We start from the raw sequence: 19,439 nt of genomic DNA, 5'->3' as shown, positions 1-19,439 counted from the left end.
CACTTACATACATGTGAACTCAGCCACAAAGCATGCACCTAGACACGTGATCATGCAAAGACATAAAAATAAATGAAATGAATAAAAATTAAAGTATCACATTAAAATTTAAATATTTAGTTCATTGAATATTTTGTATTCTTTATGTGCTTTGGGCTCTCTCTCTCTCTCTCTCTCTCTCTCTCTCTCTCTCTCTCTCTCTCTCTCTCTCTCTCTCCCTATCTCTCTATCTTTCTCATACCCAAAAGGTGTGTATTTTCCTGTTCCCAGTGTGTCTATGATGATACTGTGGAGGAGTTATTGTGTGGTACACAGTGATCATAGTTCATGAAAAACAGTTTCTGGGTTTCAGTTTCCTGACTGGCCTTGGGCTAAGAAAATCCTACATCAGGTCATCAGAATTTTCCTGCTGATTTCAAAACTTTCTTACTCACTTCCCCCCTGGTGTGGAGGCCTGGTGGCACTCAGAGAAAGAATAAGCAGGCTACCAAGATGAGACTTGGTAGCCTATGACTGTATAGTGGGGGAAGAGGTCCCTCTCGGTCACAGACATAGGGGAAGGGAATAGGGTGAAAGCGGGAGGGAAGGAGGGAGGAACGGGAGGGTACAAGTGATGGGATAACAATTGAGTTGTAATATGAATAAATTAATTAAGTCATAAAAAAGTTGAAAGAAATAAATAAAAATCTTCAGAATCTGAAAAAAAATCTATTTTGCTGAATAACCCCAGAAAACAGTGTGTTATATTTATTAAAATGTCCTGTTTAATTATGTGAGTGTGTGTGTGTGTGTGTGTGTGTGTGTGTGTGTATACACATATCATGCTGCACTAACTGCTATGAAAAGCCACACTGCTGTAAATTCTATTTTCCCACCATGTGGGTCCCACAGACGTACCTCAGACCATGAGACTTGGTAGCAACCATACCTACTGGTTGATCCCTCTCCCAGATCTGATATGTGTTATATCACATAGCCATTTTGATTTACTCCAAATGTTATTTACCATTTATGATTCTCACTTAATTTTTATTTGCTGTCTTCTTTCTTGATGAGAAACTTTGCCTTATCCAAAAATCTATCAGAGAACACTAAAAGTCATAGAAAATGTACTGTTGACTACAAAATACATCAACAAAACTTCATCCTTATCAACATAATAAAACTATCATGATTATGAGTAGGGTTATTTTTACTTGTTCAGCTGTCTGTGATACAGTTATTGGATAGCAAAATTTGGATATTTGATTTTATTCCTTCTAACATGCTTCTAATTTTTTCATTGTATATTTCTCCAAAAGAGCCTTCAAAGTGCCCGGATAATTTAATTTCCTTTTCTTGAACAGTTTATTCTGTTTGTTTTGTCTTCACATACCACTAGAGAACTTTGTGGCAATCTCAAAATGTCAGCACACATCCATCCTGGGGAAGTATTCTCTCAAGCAAAGGAAGAAAAAGCTAAACACATGTGGTTGACATCTTCAGGGAACATTTTGACAAACACGCTCTTTTGGTATTTCTTTGTGTGCCCACTTACCATCTGCTAAATGGTAAATAGTACTTTATTTAACTCAGTATAATTGTAGGAACTAAGTGAAAGGACTGCAGTGTCTGGAAGATAGTAAACACTCCTTTATATTATTAAAGAATAATAATCGTAATGTGGTGGTTAATCTTTTTCAATATTAATAGATTTAGAATCACCATGGAAAACACTTTCAGATCTAATTCTATCAATGTCTGACCATTCTTTATATAATCTCAATGTGATATGAAATATGAATTTAACATGTTCCTCTAACCAGTTCTGTCAAAGTTTCACTGTTTCTATAGTTGTAAAGATATCATTCATATAATTTTGATTTGTAATTAGTTTTCAGGAGAATGTACTCGATATTTTCCAAGAACATTTTTATAGTTTAGTACAAATATCTGATCTTGGCACATCATAAATATTAATTTAATATTTAATTAATTAATGTATCAGACATCTTTAGATTTACAGCAGAACACAACAGTAGTACAGAGTGTACAGGCACAGCCTCCTGTCATCTCGCAGAGGAGGAGGTTCAAGAAGGTCACATCAAAGTGAAAAATGAAATATGACTGCCAAAGGAAGTCTAAGGTTGGTACTGTAGTTATTGGCCTGTAAAAATTATTTTATTTTTTAAAAAGTCTAGAAATAATGTTTCCATTTTCAACTTGAATCGCTACAGCGTGAGATACTACTCTTTCTTGAAATTATACTTAAGTTTCCCAGGATGTGTAGCTTTAAAATCTGCTCATGGTCATTTTAGTCTTATACATGTAAAAGTTGGAGGTTTTACATATATTCACAATATATCCACAAGTATTATACTCTCTTCAACCATTTCAAATGTTCTGTGCACAATTCCATCAATTGATAGTATGAAGGTAAAAGCAAAGGCTGTGACAAGTTTGGAGGTGCAAATGAAAATTTCCTGCCAAACTGACATAAATGTTGTTCCCTAACATGAACAAAAATGATACAGCCTCTTTCAAAAACGGTACCTTCTACATAAGTAAACCTAACTCAGTGTGAGCTTCTCACAGCTCTACTGATCATCCAAATGATGTTTCTCTAAGGAGAAAGTTTAACTGGGAGAAATAATGGCAGGGGTTCAAAGGTTCAGTAATGAGCAAGAGGCAGATACCCTCTGTTTTAGATTGTGAATAACCATGCAAAGAAAATTAGATAAACTAGTACCAGGAAATATATAGTGTTGTCTAAAGACATGAAAATGGAGTAAGTTTCTCTAGAAACTTAGTTTCCCTAGAAGAACATAGATAGTTTAATTTTATCTCAACAATCCAGGTACCTTAACTGCTTGTGATTTTAAATTTTATATTTTATCAATTAAAGTTAGTCACAATTTTTGTTGATAAAATTGAATAAAATCACATTATTTTATAAAATAACAATATTGGGGCATCTAACATAGATATCCTATCTTAAACTTAGTAGTATTCACCATCTTCATTCTAGGCCAAAGGCATACATTAATATATACATTTTAAAGTCACTAAGGCATTTACAGATCTTCTTTCAATAACATAGAATATATGTATATATGCATATATTATAAACCTATGACTCCCTAGGAAGTTTACCAATATATGAATTTGAATAGATATCTATTTAGTTTATTTTTACATATACATTTATCTTATTATACATACTACAATAAACTACATACAGCAAGAAGAACCACAATCAGGAATTATAAAAATGTTACATTCATAATGTTTTAGCCATTTGAATTTGGCAACATTAAAGAAAACATCTTCCCTATATTAGTGAGTCTAAAATTTTGAAGGTAAATCAATATCTATCATATCTCATCTCTACAACTTAAAACACCTATCTAGACCTACAAACATTTTAAGCCCTAAACTAAGCTTAATTGTAAAAGTAAATGATCTGGTCTTTAACCCCATCAGAGACTTGAGAGGGATTGAAAATTAATTACCTAGTAAACCAGAAATACATTTTAGCAACTTCCAAAATGAAAAAAAATAAAAAGACGGAGTTTGCTGCCTCAACAGTCACCCAGAATTCTCTATAACTTGAGGCAAAATCAGTACCCTCCTGTACACAAATGACAAATGGGTTGCAAAAGAAATTAAGGAAAATCCACTCTTCACAATAGCCAAAAATATAATAAACTCTCGTGGTGTAACTCTAGCCAAGCAAGTGAAAGACTTGTATGAAAAACAAAAAAACAAGAAACAAAAAAATCACAAACAACAACAAACAAAAAACAAAAGCAAACAAACAAACAAACAAAAAAATCCTGAAAGTCTCTAAAGAAAGAAACTGAAGATATCAAAAGATGGAAAGATCTCCCATGCTCTTGGATTGGAAGAATCACCATAGTAAAGATGGCCATCTTACCAAAATCAATTTACAGATTCAATGCAATTCCCATTAAAATTTGAACACAATTCTTTACAGACATTGAAAACTCAATTTTAAATTCATATAGAAAGCAAAAAACCCAGTATAGCTAAAGCAATCCTGTACAATAAATTATGTTCTGGAGGAATTTCCATCCCAGATCTCAACCTGTACTATAGAACAACAGTAATAAAGAAGCAGGGTACTGACATGGAAATGGGCTGGTTGATCAGTGGAATCCAATAGAAGACCCAAAAATAAACCCACACACCTATGGGCACTTGATTTTTGACAAAGAAGCCAAATCTATACAATGGAAAAAAGATAGCATCTTCAACAAATGGTTCTGGTCCAACTGGATGGCTACATGTTGAGAAATGCAAATGCATCCATATTTATCACCATGCACAAAATTGAAGTCCAAGTGGATTAAAGACCTCAGTTTAAAACCTGACACATTATATCTCTTTAGAAGAGAAAGTGGGGAAGAGCCTCGAGCTCATTGGCACAGGAGACTACTTCCTGAACAAACACCAATCGCTCAAGCTCTATTATCAACAATTAATAAATGGCACCTTGTAAAACTGAAAGGCTTTTGTAAGGCAAATGACACTATCAACAGAATAACAGAATAGTCTACAGACTGAGAGAAGATCTTCACCAACCCCATATCTGACAAAGTCCTAATATCCAAAATATATAAAGAACTTAAGAAATTAAACACCGTAAAGCCAAATAGCCCAATTAAAAAAAGAGAGTCCTAGAAACCTACAAGTAGAACATTATGATAGGCAGATTTGGACCCAGGAGTCCCACTCAAACTACGGCACCAGCCAAGGACAATACAGGCCGTAAACTTTAAACCCCTACCCAGATCTAGCCAATGGTCAGAACATTTTCCACAGTAGAGTGGAGAGTGGGAAATGACTTTCTCACCTACTCTGGTGCCTCATATTTGACCACGTCCCCTGGAGGGGGAGACCTGGTGGCACTCAGAGGAAGGACAGCAGGTTACCAAGAAGAGACTTGATACCCTATGAGCATATACAGGGGGAGATAATCCCCCTCAGGAACAGACATAGTGGAGGGGAATAAGGGGAAAATGGGAGGGAGGGAAGAATGGGAGGATACAAGGGATGGGATAACCATTGAGATGTAACAAGAATAAATTAATTAAAAAATATATATATTCACTAAAAAAAATGGGGTACAGAGCTAAACAAAGAATTCTCAACAATATATTGAATTTTTAAAAGTATGATATATATTTTAAAATTTAAACAAAAATACCTCTCTCTTCTTGTAGATTGGATATGAAATGTCTTTCATAGTCTCAGGTTTGATATCTTGTTTTGTAACTGTTTTGCACTTTTGGTGAAAGTTGTCAAACCTTCAGGAAGTGTAACCACGCTGGAACGAGTTCACTTCTGAGATTTAGTTTTGAGAGAAACTAACACGGTTTTCATCATTTTAAGTTATCATCCCCTTTAAGAGTTATAGCCCTGTCAAATGATATAATTGTTCTTTGTTTCTTTAAGGCTGATGGAATGTAACTAGCTCAGAGCTTCTCCTGACTCTGCTCAGTTAACAACTTCGATGCCTTTAAACAGACCTCAGCAGTCAATGGTGGTGGAATACAGCATACTCATAACTGTGTCAAATCACAGAATACCTTTCCTGTTATTAAATGACTGTATACTAATGTAAATGGAAAATCAGTAAGAATATAAAACTCATTCAAAGTAATCACCAGGGTAGTCCTCTGGGGCTAGCAGTTTGGCTTCTGCCCAGCCCTACTCAGAGGGCTGCTGAGGTCCTTGACTCCAAGCAGCTGTGGCTGTGTATCCCTGGTTTCAGCAGCTTGTAGCATGTAGGTGGGGTCCTGACCAGGCGCTGGTGACTAGATTGCAGTCTGTAGAGTATCTTTCTCAGAACATGCAGCAGCTGGGAGCATACCCACTGCCATCTGGGTGCCCTTGTAGCACCTGGGCTTTGTGTGGACTGGCGTGGGGCGACTGCGGGGATCTGAAGCCCCACTCCACCTGTTTCCCGTAGATTTCCCTAGTCCAGGAGATTTGAAGCACTTCTGCCACAATTCCAGTCCCAAATCCTGAGTCCAGTCTATTGCGTTAGACTGTAGTCTACCCCATTCTTTCAGGTCCTCAGTTCCCAAGTCTTGCCTACAAGAGCTGCATAGGAAGTCAATACATGACCGTGTGTGAACAAGTGAGAAAGCAGCAATCAGAATGTCAAGAAAAGAGGACTCGGAAGAAAACAACTACGACACCCCTGTCCTGGGCTTAGAATTGTGAGAAATAAACTTCTGAGGTTTAAGCCACTTAGTCTCTGGTGATTTGTCGTGGTAGTCTTACCAAATTAACATATGGGTCATGCTCCATATGCCATGACCTTCCTACCATTGGTCTTTCTCAGAGAGCAGGGGTTTGCATGAAGTGGGATTTGTTTCATTCATAAGCACCTATTGGTATTTATGCCAGCCTGCCAATTGTATTCCTTTTTGAACTCTGAATAGAGTACACAGGATTTGAAGAAAGAAAAAAAAAAGTAATCACCACTTCCCTAACGAAGTCTCTGTTCTCTTCAGTAGTAACTTTTGTCTAAGCAAAGCCAAAGAAAGGTGAACAGCTCAACACCATAGAATGGTTCTAGTGATGAGAAAATATTTACCTATAATGTATGACCTCACTGTTTCAGTAATAAACTTCATGCACTGTACCTAGTAAATGGGTGAAATACTTCAGTATACTTCATGGCTAAAGGTAAAAATGATTATCTACTCTCCATGGCATTGCTTTTCAGCAGACATAGTGTTAAGGCTTTTAATCATTCTGGCAACTTCTTCAAACAGGACATGCTTAATTACATTTGTTTTAAGTGATGCTTAACATTTGATTCAGCTCATGGACTCTCAGATGTTGGATGAGAACAGGTCACTGAAAGTTTCTTTTAGAAGGAACCCATAAGAAATGTTTTCCCAGTCCTCTTCTTTTTTTTATTAATTTATTCATATTACATCTTGATTGTTAGCCCTTCCTCTGTTTCCTCCCATTCCTCCCTCCCACTTCCCCCCCTTTCCCCTCCCCTATGTCTGTGATTGAGGGAGACCTCCTCCCCCTATATATGCTTTTAGAATATCAAGTCTCTTCTTGGTAACTTGCTATCCTTCCTCTGAGTGCCGCCAGGCCTCCCCATCCAGGGGACGTGGTCAGAAAAGGGGTACCAGAGTCCGTGTGTGAGTCAGATCTCACTCTGACCCAGTCCTCTTCTTACGATGAATGGAAGCAGCATTTGAATTGGCTGAGCTCTAGTTGTTATACATGTTTTTCTTTTGGTATAGACTGGTTTTCTATTTTGTATTTTTCCAACTCTAAATATTAACATTTTCATCATTGTATGATATAGGGACAAGTATTATCTCATTTAAACATGCTGATCATCCTACACAAATAAAAACCTAGTTTAATTACCAAAAATGTTTGTAAAAAGAGAAAGTGAGGAAGAGAATGAGAGAAGAAACAAGAAAAGGAGGAGCTGGAAAAGGTGGGAGGAGAAAAGTAGAAGAAGAGGAAGAAGAGAGGGAAGAAAGGGAACAGTAGTAATTTGATGAAGAGTATTAAGAGATTCAAAGAGGAGAAAAGCAAGAAGGAAGGGCAGGAGGAAGGAAGTGCCACAAACTAATCCCTGCAGTTCTGTGGATTTCAATCTTTGTTTTTATTTTTTTTTCTTTACTTACATGATATAGTGTTTTCTGTGAGGAACTATTTCTTGTATGCTGTTTTCTCATCTTCCAGTGATGAACTGCAATATAACACTTTAAACGAAGTTTGCCTAGTCTCCAGACTAGAATTTGATAAGCTAATTAGGACCTCTTGAGGATATGAGTTACTAGACAGCTTTTGGCTTAAAAAAAAAAAGCCAAAAATAGCAAAAACAAACAAACAAAAAATGAACTTTAAGAATATTCAAATTCTAAATAATGTTGCTCCTATGACATAGGAAATAAAACTTGTCTCGGGAAAACACATGCATGCAATTCTCAAACATCAAATCTATGCATGTTAATTAGCCAACAAGCACACGGGTGATCACACATATGTGAACGGTTGGTACTGTAGCAGTGTCCACATTTATACAGCACTTGAGGAATTATTCATGAGTATTTGCAGAACAATGCAGTGGCATAGCTATTTAACTTAGTCATATGGGCTGGAGAGTTTGGGGTTTACACTCTGGAATCTTCAGTGGTGATAGAGAGTAGTGATGCCTGGGAAGCAGCTTAAAATTTATCTTTGGCACAGATCCTTTATGGGTAAGTCAAAATCCAAGCCAATAATTAAATAGTCTGCAAGAACCTACAAGTAGAGTAGATACTGCCAGAGCAACAGTGAGGAGTGAATTCCATCTCACCCCCACGCCCTCAGATAAACAACAATAATTCCATCAGCAACTACTGGCTAATGAAGAGGATAAAATAAATGTTCATCTAATACTTTTCCATTCCAATGGTCTATTAAACTTACAGTAGTTTGCAATTCTGAATTATTACTGGCATTGTCTTCAAGTTTGTCTGAAGCTTCTACATATTTCAATGCCTGTGTGGTAAAATGGGAATGCTTCAAAAGGTGCTCAGCAGCCTTCATGATGGCATTTGCAACTTTTCAGACTAAATTATTGTCCTGATGTGATGACAATCAGGGAAAAGATTCATTGGAAAAGTGTATTTACACTTATATCCCTATGCCCATGTTACTTTTTTAATAACAGAGTGATATTCACAATAGGTAAGATATAGAATTTACTTTGGTGTCCGTTAGTGGACTGAGAGTAAGAAATGCGGTTCCAGATATAAAGTATAAACTCTCATCATTTGTAGCAAACTGAATTAATATAGAGGTTATTATGTCAAGTAAAACAAGCCAAATAAGTAAAGACAAATATCACTTTTCCTCCCATTCATACATGTAAATAATGATTGACCTGAAAGTGAATAGTAATTTCTAGGTGTTGGGAACGGTATACATAGGTAGAATAAAATAATTGGTTTGGACCTTTCAGTACACAGGGTGTGAATATATAAATGGCACCCTAAATATAAATTAACATATAAAATTAACCTGTAACTAATCATTTAAAAAAATTAGTATGTTTAACTAAACATACTGACTATGAATCGCACAACGAACATCTTTAAACCGAAGCTCCATCATTGTTATTTGTTTACAGAATTATCAAAAAGCTGTATCACGAGCACAGGTGCTGCATGGCAGTGGGTAAGCTGACTTGAGGACAATGTCTTAATGAGTCCGTGCTACCAGGAAAACTTATTGATGCATTTCCCCCAGAGCATTGCTGACACTTTCTAGAACAAATTAGCATCTTTATGTCATTAGACAGGAATGAGAACCAGCAGGGGAAAAGAGGGAGGTAAAGCAGCATTTCACAATTAATCAAGAGGGATACTTTGGTACCTTGTTTTTACATTTTTTTTAAAAAAGCAAAACTGTAAAAATTACAAGTGCCTTATCTTCTTACATAATAAGTTTAGTAGTACTATAAGAGGAATACATCCATGCAGCAAAATCACTGAATGCCTGGTATAAACAAGGCACTCTAATTTGTACTGAGGACACACTTTTGAACTCCACAAATGTCAGAAAAAGTATGGAAGTGTAAAAATATTATAAACGACATATAGAGTATAATATATGTGTTTTCTACAGAAAACTCAACACCAAAATTTATAATGAAGATATGTGATGGAGACTGATTTACATTCAGAAACTTAGATGCACCAAGATAGGAAAGATGTCTTCTTCAAGGCTGTCAAATACAAATAGCCAAAACACTAAGAATGTAACATTTCTATAATTCCTGATTGTCACATGGTTTTTCTTGTTATAGGTAATCTATTGTATATACGTGTAATAATATAAATGTACATGTAAAAATTTTAAAGATAAAAACTTAATTTTCTTATTTAAATTTTGATATATCATCAGGAGGAATGCAATAATGGACCATTTATAGTATATTGCATTTTATATGAGGTACAGGCTGCATTTCATGGAAATTTTTACATATACTGTTTACAAGAACAGAAATAAGGAATTTTTTGCATGAAATATTTATTCTATTGTGTCATATTTTCATGTCAGTAATATGAATTCATGTTAATACATATATTTTCTTCAGGTGGATGGTGAAATGATTCAGTAGGTGAAAATTTATTTACTGCGTAAAACAAAGTTTGAATATAGCTACAGTAATCTAATTGTGACTGGTGAGGTTAGAATCTAAAGACAGTTAGGTAAATATGTTTTATTAAACTCCATCATGAATTTTTTTGTTGTTACTCACAACTGGGGGTGTGATCTATTGGATAATCTTAAGGGCTTCAATGACACTAATTCATGTGATTTCAAGAAGCTGGGTGTTAGAAGGCACTTGCATTGATCTCAAATGGCTGGTGTCAAAAATCTATCGTGGGGTTCTCTGAAAACTCTGAGGACTCAGATATTTCATATGGTGGCAATAGGTCCCAAGGGAAAATAAGCAGAAAGCCTTAACATGACCTAGTGGTGCAAGCCCATAATGTCAGCTACTGTCAAGGCTAAGGCAGGAGGACTGAAAGTCTAAGCTCAGTTTTTATAACTTAGTGAGATCTTGTGTTAAAATAAAACAGTAAATGAGACATGAGATACAATGCACTCATTTGCCCGTCATTAATAAATTCCTAGCACTGGGTGAGTTTGGGAAGAGTAGTCCCTAATTTAAGATTTCTTTGGTTTTTTTTTTCATTTCCAAGACATTTATTAGAACAAATTTCAAGATACATTTAGTGGTATTTGATCAACACAAAGCATTAAAAATAAAATGCCAGTTTACTTATTCAAGTGTATATTATATGTGTGCTGTGGCTCATGGAAGTTCATTTTTCTTTTTTATTTATTTATTTTTTACTAGATATTTTTAATTTTTTACGTATACATTTATATTATTACATACATATACAATAAACTACCTACATCCAGAAGAAACATGAGACAGTCAGGAATCGTGTATATGTTACATTCCTAGTGTTTTGGCTATTTGCATTTGGCAGCCTTGAAGAAAACATCTTTCCTATCTTGGTGCATCTAATATTCTGAATGTAAATCCATCTCCATAATATCTTGTCATTACCAATTTAAAATATCTATCTAGACCTAAAAACATCTTAACCCCTAAACAACTAAGCTTAATTGTAAAGCTAAACTATCTGGTCTTCAACCTCATTGGAGACTTGAGAAGGAATAAAAGTGATGACCTGAGTACACAGGGAGCACAGGTTAGCAGCTTCCCAAATGAGAAGATGGCAAGATTTCTTAAAGAAAGGAGCCACAAGGTCACTATTGTTTGAGAGTAAATGAAAATCATTCTACTTACAAATAGAATGACAAGAATTCAGGAGAGTTATTAATCAGAGTTACCAATGAAATTAATCTATCTTAGCCCTAAAAAGACAAACACCATCCACCATGTGTCATATGCACACATATCTACAATTTTGGAAAAGTACTGAGACAAAAGACTTCTCAAATCTTCTCAAAGCAGAAGCAGTACTGGCTAGACTGACTCATATAAGAGGAGTGACATTTCTCTTCTGACTCATTGCATCTTCTTTTCCCCTTTAGTCTTGAAGTTGCCTTGTCCTTCAAGAACACCATCTTTACCCTCTGTTCACTTGTTTTATATTATGAACCCCACATCTTGGAAAGTTTATGTATAGTTTTTTTATGTATCACAAGTCACCAGAAATATTAATTCCTGTGGTATATAGACAGTATAAATCATACAAAAAACAAGTATAATCACTTAATATTCAGTCTCATTGTTTCCTGTGGTTCTGCTGAAAGTATGGATAAGCATTTCTAGAGGGAGCATCTTGTGATAGTTGCCAAAGGATTAGATGATACTGTACCTTATATTTAAGGATATACTTATGCTTGGTAATTTGAAGATAAAGTATTTTAGAAAATAAGAGTTCATCTTTTCATAATTGATAGATTCCTTAAAAGCATCTGGAAATTTCTATACTTTTCAAGGGAACAGTTGACAGCAAAAGAGGAGAGGTAAAGGAATACCAGAAAAAAATGCAGAGATCTGGAGAATGATTGATTTGGAACTGTGGAGAATTATCCCAACCTAGTGAGAGATGGAAACAGAGATGCATACAGAAAAGGTTTTGGGTAGATAGATAACAGATGGATAGATAGGTAGGTATAAAGATAAGTAGGCAGGTAGAAGAGAATAGATACTCTTATTTTATGTAATATCTCACAGAGGTGTTCTGAAGGGCCACATAACAGAACAACAGACATCACAATGAAGAGTTTCCATACAGTCCAATACAGCTGTATCTCATTTGACTTAGAATATTTTCAGATTGAATACTAATTGTACTTTGTGAACATCTATAGCAGTCCACTCGTAGATTAATAAATTATAAAAGAACATGGCACATACACTCACTACCCACATTCTTCTTTGTCCTTTCTGAAATCATCAGAAAATTACACTATAAAGACTAATTCTTTATCTGACTCTCACACGAACTCTGGTGCCCCTTTTCTGACCACATCCCCTGGATGGGGAGGCCTGGCGGCACTCAGAGGAAGGATAGCAAGTTACCAAGAAGAGACTCAATATTCTAAGAGCATATATAGGCGGAGGAGATCTCCCTCAATCACAGACATAGGGGAGGGGAAAAGGGGGGAAGTGGGAGAGAGGGAGGAATTGGAGGAAAACAGGGGAGGGGCTAACAATCAAGATGTAATATGAATAAATTAATAAAAAAAGACTAATTCTTTAATGTGTGACTATTCAAACTTACAGCCACTAAATCCTGTTTGTACTTACTATATTTTGTATACATTTATCAAAACAGTTTCTATAGTTTTATTTTCCCACAAAGAAAATAATTTATTCTAAATAATATATTATAATAGACAATATATATATATATATATCTTAGAACATTAAATGAGTGTATAGAAAATTTACTCATGAAAATAAATCTTTTCACCTTATCATATTCCCTATTGATTTAGATTTTCTCTAAGAAGAAGAATATTTTTTATTTTTCTCTTTATGGTTAGAAGTTCTATGAGAACACATGCAAGAGGTTCATACAGAATACCAAATATGGAGAATTGCACCTTGTTTTTCACAGATACAAAAAAGATTATCTTAGGGATGATTTATCTCATTAGCAACCCAGCATGTTATTCATTTTAATAGGTGTGTATAACAATGTTTTGTATGACTATATTATCATGTATTTTATTAGATTTCCTTAGTTTTATGGTGCTAATTTAGACTAAAACAATAATTTAAGTTTGTAAAATACAAAGGTAATGATTAGTTCCCCGTGAGTATAATTTAGAATTAGACTCTCCTCCATGGTGCGCAGACATTACCTTTCAGATTTTTGAAGTAAGTCCACATCTTCTATTTTATCATGTCCTCGACTGAAACCTATCACTTCTTGTGTTTGAGTTTTCTTTTTTAACCAAGTATCAGTGTTCTCTCTGTTAAAATTAGAACATCAAATTCTCCACCAGGCTTCCCACATCACAGAACAGAAGGCATGTTATCCTTCATCAATGTACTTTAGAGACATTATTTGTAGTTTTCTGTCACATTGCGTTATGGTTACATGAGCATCTGTGCATGCTTCATCCTCTTTGCCAGACTGAAAATCCATAGAAGATCTTAATATATAGAACTATAAAAAGGACTTTCAAGTATTTGTATGTAACAAATATGTGTGGCATGAGTGTATCCCCAAAGCATTAGACAATTGGATCTTCTTAAATTATAATAGTATATAGAACTCTAAGTTACTAGCTACACGTTATAGTCTTGGCAATATATATCTATATCTATATCTATATATATCATATTAAAGATTTTGCATCTTAAAATTCTGATAAAGTACCTGGATAGACTATGTTACTAGATTCTTGCAAGAAACAAATAAAACAAATTTTTTTACACAAAACACCTCAGACTTTAAAAGGAGAGAAGGGAATGTGGGGTGTTTGGGTTTAACCTGATGAAATATGACTTAGCTACTTTTTTCAATGGGCAACACCTTGAGTATGATGCCCATCACTTGCTCCAAAGGAAAAAGAACATAACTTTCTCTCAGAAAAAGAATAAACAAAACAAAACAGAATTCAAAGACGTCCCAGCCTACACATTACTCAGAATTGCCACAAATCATATGTTTCCAAATAAGATATAAATTTACAAGTGAAGACTTCCAGAGGCAGAGGAATATCAATTAATCTGGAATCCTATTTTACATCTGTACTTCTGTACATATTATGAAGGAAGGGTTGTTCAATGAAGTGCATGCTATTACGCTACCTGATAACAGGAAATCTGTCATCTCTTAATTGGTTAAACACTCCCAAACATGAAGTAAACTTCCTCAAGTCGGTTCATTAATTTCCCAATAACTTATCAACCATCTTCTGATATATGATAGTTTGTGCCTAGCTGATAAATCATCAAAGATTTTAAGTCTTCTGTCTTCTAAATATATCTGTGAGTTTTAAGAAGTGTTTTCTGCCTTCTTCAGTATTCTGCTGTGCTTAATATGTCTACTCTGTTGCCCTAGAAGAAGTATTACAGCAATATTTAGATTTTACAACTCCTATAGGTCAAGACAAAGGTATTGTAACAGCCTTAGACAGACAAAAGATTGAAAAGTCACACATTCAAAGCCATTGTAGGATGCTGTTAGCAGCAAAAATCAAAAAGTACAAAGTGAAACAATTCTTGTTATTACCATTACAAATTCTACTATGTATCACATATAACAAATATTTTTTTAAAACCACACTGTTTGGTAATTGTCCATAGCAACATGCTAAGCTACATTCATTATTGTGTAACTTCATGTCTATCTCCCTTTGACTAACATAAATAAAAGAGATCAATGATTGAATATTAAAGATGTGAGATCCTCACCGAAGAGCCAAAAAGTCTGAAAAATACCTCTTAGAAATAAATTTCAAAAGAAATCATCAATAGAAGTTGAAATTGTGCAATATTGAAAGTGTATCTTGCTATTTAACAAAGCGGTATGCACATAAATGATTATGTTAGCTTAAATATATAGTCATTTCATCATATGGGTAAAATTGAGACATATCAAAATACCTAGAATTGTGAGGAACATTTTGGGAATGCAAAATATGCAGTTTCCACTGAGAATTTGGAAAAACATTGTAAGACAAATGTAACGTATGTAGAGGAAATCACATACCTTCTGTGTGCACAGCTGAGACATAAGTCCAGTTGTATCTCTTCACTATGTCCACCATGGCTCGTGCCTGCTGGGCGTCTGAGGGTACAACCCTCATGAAGTACTTGAACAGAGTCTTATCACTGAGATCCATGCTGGTTGCAGAGTAAGCAATCTGAGGTATGTTGAAAAGCTGAAGCAAATTCTGGACTTGAATAGCCACAGAACTTGAACCAGGCCCAATGACTCCCACTATGGGTTTCTTGGAGCGGAAGGACGAAGAGCCGTCCACACAGCGTACCAAGCCCTCTTCCTCTTCTGCAGAGATAAGGGAATCCCTTATAAACTCAATGCTTTGCTCTAGGGCCACAGCTGAATGCCAGCAGGAATCTCTTATCTCACAGCCAAGTGTGATGTTGGGCAAGAGCGTGGGATCTGAGTTAATCCTTTCCAAGGTATGCAGCATGGCCTCCACTCTCTGAATACCATACTGTTCACGGACTGCCCCACACTTCCTCTCATGAACTTTGTCCACAGTTGGTTGGTGGTGGACAGAGAAGAGAGCTCCAATAATGATGTCACCAGGCATGTGAGCCACCACCCTTCTCTCACTGGACTGTGCACTTCCTCGGACATCTTCTTTCAAAAGTAAGACTGACAGAATCAACAGCAGGACCATTTTAGGAAAAGAATTCAAGCTATTAAAGACATCATGTTGGAGGAAACTCAGATTTACAGTGGATGCAGTCAAATTATGTCCTGTGTTGAGCGGCACATTGAAGAAATAGGCAGAAGTTTAGATATATCCTCTAAAATTTAGCAGGTTTCCCAGAGAGTGTCTAGCTGAATCCACATGATCATGATATCCAAAACCTGAAAATAAATGAGTAGCATGTGTTTTAACAGTATACATACTAGTTCAGGGACATTCTGATTATACATGTTAATGGAGAAATAGCATGATTTGATGTTACGGATATATATATGTGTTAAAAGTTAAAAGTTTGGGTAATTTTGTGTTTTGGTTTGGTTTGATTTTCTTCAGATGAAACAGCTTCTTGGCTTTGACTTCTTTACATTAATATTTTTTCTTTTGTTCATCTGGAGTACAGAAACACAAATGTGATATAGAGAGCAGACAGAGCTGTGAAAGAGAGCCTCTTAATACCCAAACTACACTATGAACTAAAAATTCTTAAAACATAGAACCATATATACTTTTTAAAATTGGTGATTTATGGGTAGTATAATTTTGTATGGTTTTCATTTTTATTTTAACTTTAATCATATTTTAATTTATTTCCAAATTCCTGTCACTGAGCATATATGTTAATTATTCAGTTATAAAAGCAGTCTTCTTTAAAGGGTTGGGATGTAGCTCAGTGGTACAGTAATGGACTAGTCTATACAGAACTCTGGATTCCATCTCCATTACAGTCAACAAAGAAAAACATAAAATAATGGATATTTCTTGCATAAATGCAATGTAAAGCAGAATAAATATGTACCTAGGATACATAAACTTTGTAGCTATTTAATGTGTAATTTTTTTAAAGAACAGTGAGGAGAAGGTTTAAACATTACAAAGAAAAGTACAATAAGGAAGCAAGAGTGACAGGCATAAAAGTTTCGTGGGAAATAATTTATAAGTTCTGATATTAACAATTATTATTAAATTGTTTAACAGTGAAGAACAAGAATTTTTTCATTTAATGAATTTTTATGATGCGTGTTATAGTCATCAAGAAAAAATATCAGCCAGGCTGTGGTCGTGCACACCTTTAATCCCAGCATTGAGAGGAAAGGGCAGGTCAATCACTGTGAGTTTAAAGCCAGCCTGGTGTACAAAGTGAGTCCAGGATAGTCAAGGCTACACAGAGAAACTCTGTCTCAAAAAAAAAAATCATGTTTTCAAATGTCTTAAATTGAATAAGAATATATATAATTATTGAAGTTCAGACAGAACCCTGTAGTTAGGTAGTGAAGATCAACTATTCTTTAGCATTCTTCTTGGTACTCCAGAAATTTTCAAAGCAATTTTGGAATCTTACAATAAAATTCATAGTAATCAGCATGTTGTCCCTAATCTAGAAATAAGTTTTATGGTAATCTGGTTGGTTCAAAAGCTGGAACTCTCCTTCCAAGAAGAAACTTGGTGCACCTATCACTACCGTCATTCTTCCAGATTAAAAATCCTGGGATAAAGAAAGATGTACTCCAAATTTCCAATTAATGTGTAAAAAAAAACCTGACAGATTAATAGTTGTTTTGTTTCATTGGATTGTGTAATACATTTACTTTGGATGTCACCATCACTGCCAACCAACAGTCTTAAATTGTTTGAAAATGACTAACACACAAGGACTACCTTTTAAACACAGGTAATATGTCTTTAGGGATTTGTGCAATTATCTTTTCTTTTTAAGACTAATGATGGTCTAAACATCAGATTTTCAAAAACTGTAATTTGGACACACCATGAATGTAACATGAATTACATTTCCCACAACACTTACCCTTATTACACTGTTTCTTTCCGCTGTTCCCATAGCAACAGAGAAAGAACTCTTTGCATAGTATCAAACACTAAAATTAAAATTTCACCAATAGCTACATGTTTCAGAATAATGAGGTGTTTGGAGACACAAGTGAGTCTGTGAATCATGTGTATCATATTTTCTAATTCAGCATTTTAGACAAAAGCAAAGGGAACAAAAATGTTAGTTAAGTTTTCATATGGTGAAATTGAACTCTCTCAAAATGTCCTTTCAATCTCCTAAACTCACAGACCTGGAATCACTGCGTATTCTCACAAACACTAAAGAATGATCATAAGGTAAACTCAATAACAAAACATGGCTTGCTTTTCTACAAGAATATGATGCTAGAAATTACCTGTCATTTAATTCAACTTTATAGATTTGTTTTAAGAAGGCCATATATAATGAGATATTTAAGTACTTCTTTCTCCATTTTTATGTAAAATTAATTATTTGACTGTTTCAATAAAATTTACCTCCTAGGTGGAAGATATGTAAAAAGGTTTCATAATAATGCACATGAGTTGTTATAATTATCTTTTTGAAGTACTTACTATAAGCATATATATACTATATATATCATATATATATATATACTATATATCATATATATATATATATATAACCTTTTTCTTGAGAGTTGAATAATTCTAAATAATTTTAGAATTGAAAAAGGTATATATGCTCCTAATATTCACATACTTTACAAATCAATACTCTAAGCAATGGCATGTGTTGACACTTAAGAATGTAAAAAAAAAATGTTAAGATAAAATGAAAAGAGGATATTCATGTGGAAAGATGGCTAGAACATAAAGAACGGGAGAGATGGAGGCATGACATTTGGTAGTAAGGCTGATCTATATTGGATCTCCTCATGTTTAATGTGAATTGCCACTGAGAGTCATTCTGAAGATGTAAGCTAATGATAGACAATATGTAAGTTGGAATCATTCATGCAGCAGGATATTCTGGGTAACAGATTCAAGAAATCTGATTAGAAAACTCATAGTAATCTAAAGTAGAATGACAGTACCTCAGTCATATCTGATAACAGTAAAAACAGAAAAAAGTGGACGGTTAGATAGAGCCTATAAATGGAATTCTATAGGTGTGGTGACAAATCAGATATGAATACAGAGGGAACAATGTGCATCTATTCCTGAAATCCTATCTAAGAAATTAACTTATTTTGACATAGTTAATAAAGATGATGCAGACAGACATGTGAACAAGTGAACAGCATAAGAAACATAATACTCTAAGATCAAAAATTCAAGCGACACCACATGCTGGCGAGGATGTAGGGAGAGAGGAACACTCCTTCATTGCTGGTGGGAATGCAAACTAGTACAACCACTTTGGAAATCTATCTGGTGCTATCTCAGAAAAATGGGAATAGGGCTTCCTCAAGACCCAGCTATTCCACTCCTTGGAATATATCCAGAAGATGCTCCAGCACACAGCAAGAAAATTTGCTCAACCATGTTCATAGCAGCCTTATTCATAATAGCCAGAACATGAAAACAGCCGAAGTGTCCCTCAATAGAAGAATGGATAAAGAAACTGTGGTACATATACACTATGGAATACTATTCAGCTATGAAAAACAAGGAATTCCCGAAATTTGTGGATAAATGGATTGAGCTAGAAATGATCATAA

At 34.9% G+C, this 19,439-nt stretch overlaps 1 protein-coding gene across 4 annotated transcripts in view; it reads right to left on the bottom strand.

The window, feature by feature from the left end:
• The window catches only part of GRM5 (glutamate metabotropic receptor 5), an 879,135-nt gene that overhangs the window by 420,308 nt on the left and 439,388 nt on the right, over positions 1-19,439 (bottom strand). For all 4 annotated transcript variants that reach the window (XM_084773380.1, XM_084773382.1, XM_084773379.1 and 1 more), the window contains exon 2: positions 15,258-16,109. In XM_084773380.1, coding sequence (XP_084629506.1) covers positions 15,258-15,915 — 658 coding nt within the window. In that variant the 5' untranslated portion in view covers positions 15,916-16,109. The remainder of the gene's footprint in view (positions 1-15,257; positions 16,110-19,439) is intronic.

Source organism: Acomys minous, assembly GCF_964271855.1.
Source record: "Acomys minous genome assembly, chromosome: 2".
Classification (NCBI taxonomy): Eukaryota; Metazoa; Chordata; class Mammalia; order Rodentia; family Muridae; genus Acomys; species Acomys minous.
The sequence above is the reverse complement of the archived record's forward strand: the minus strand, read 5'-3'. Positions and strand labels throughout refer to the sequence as shown.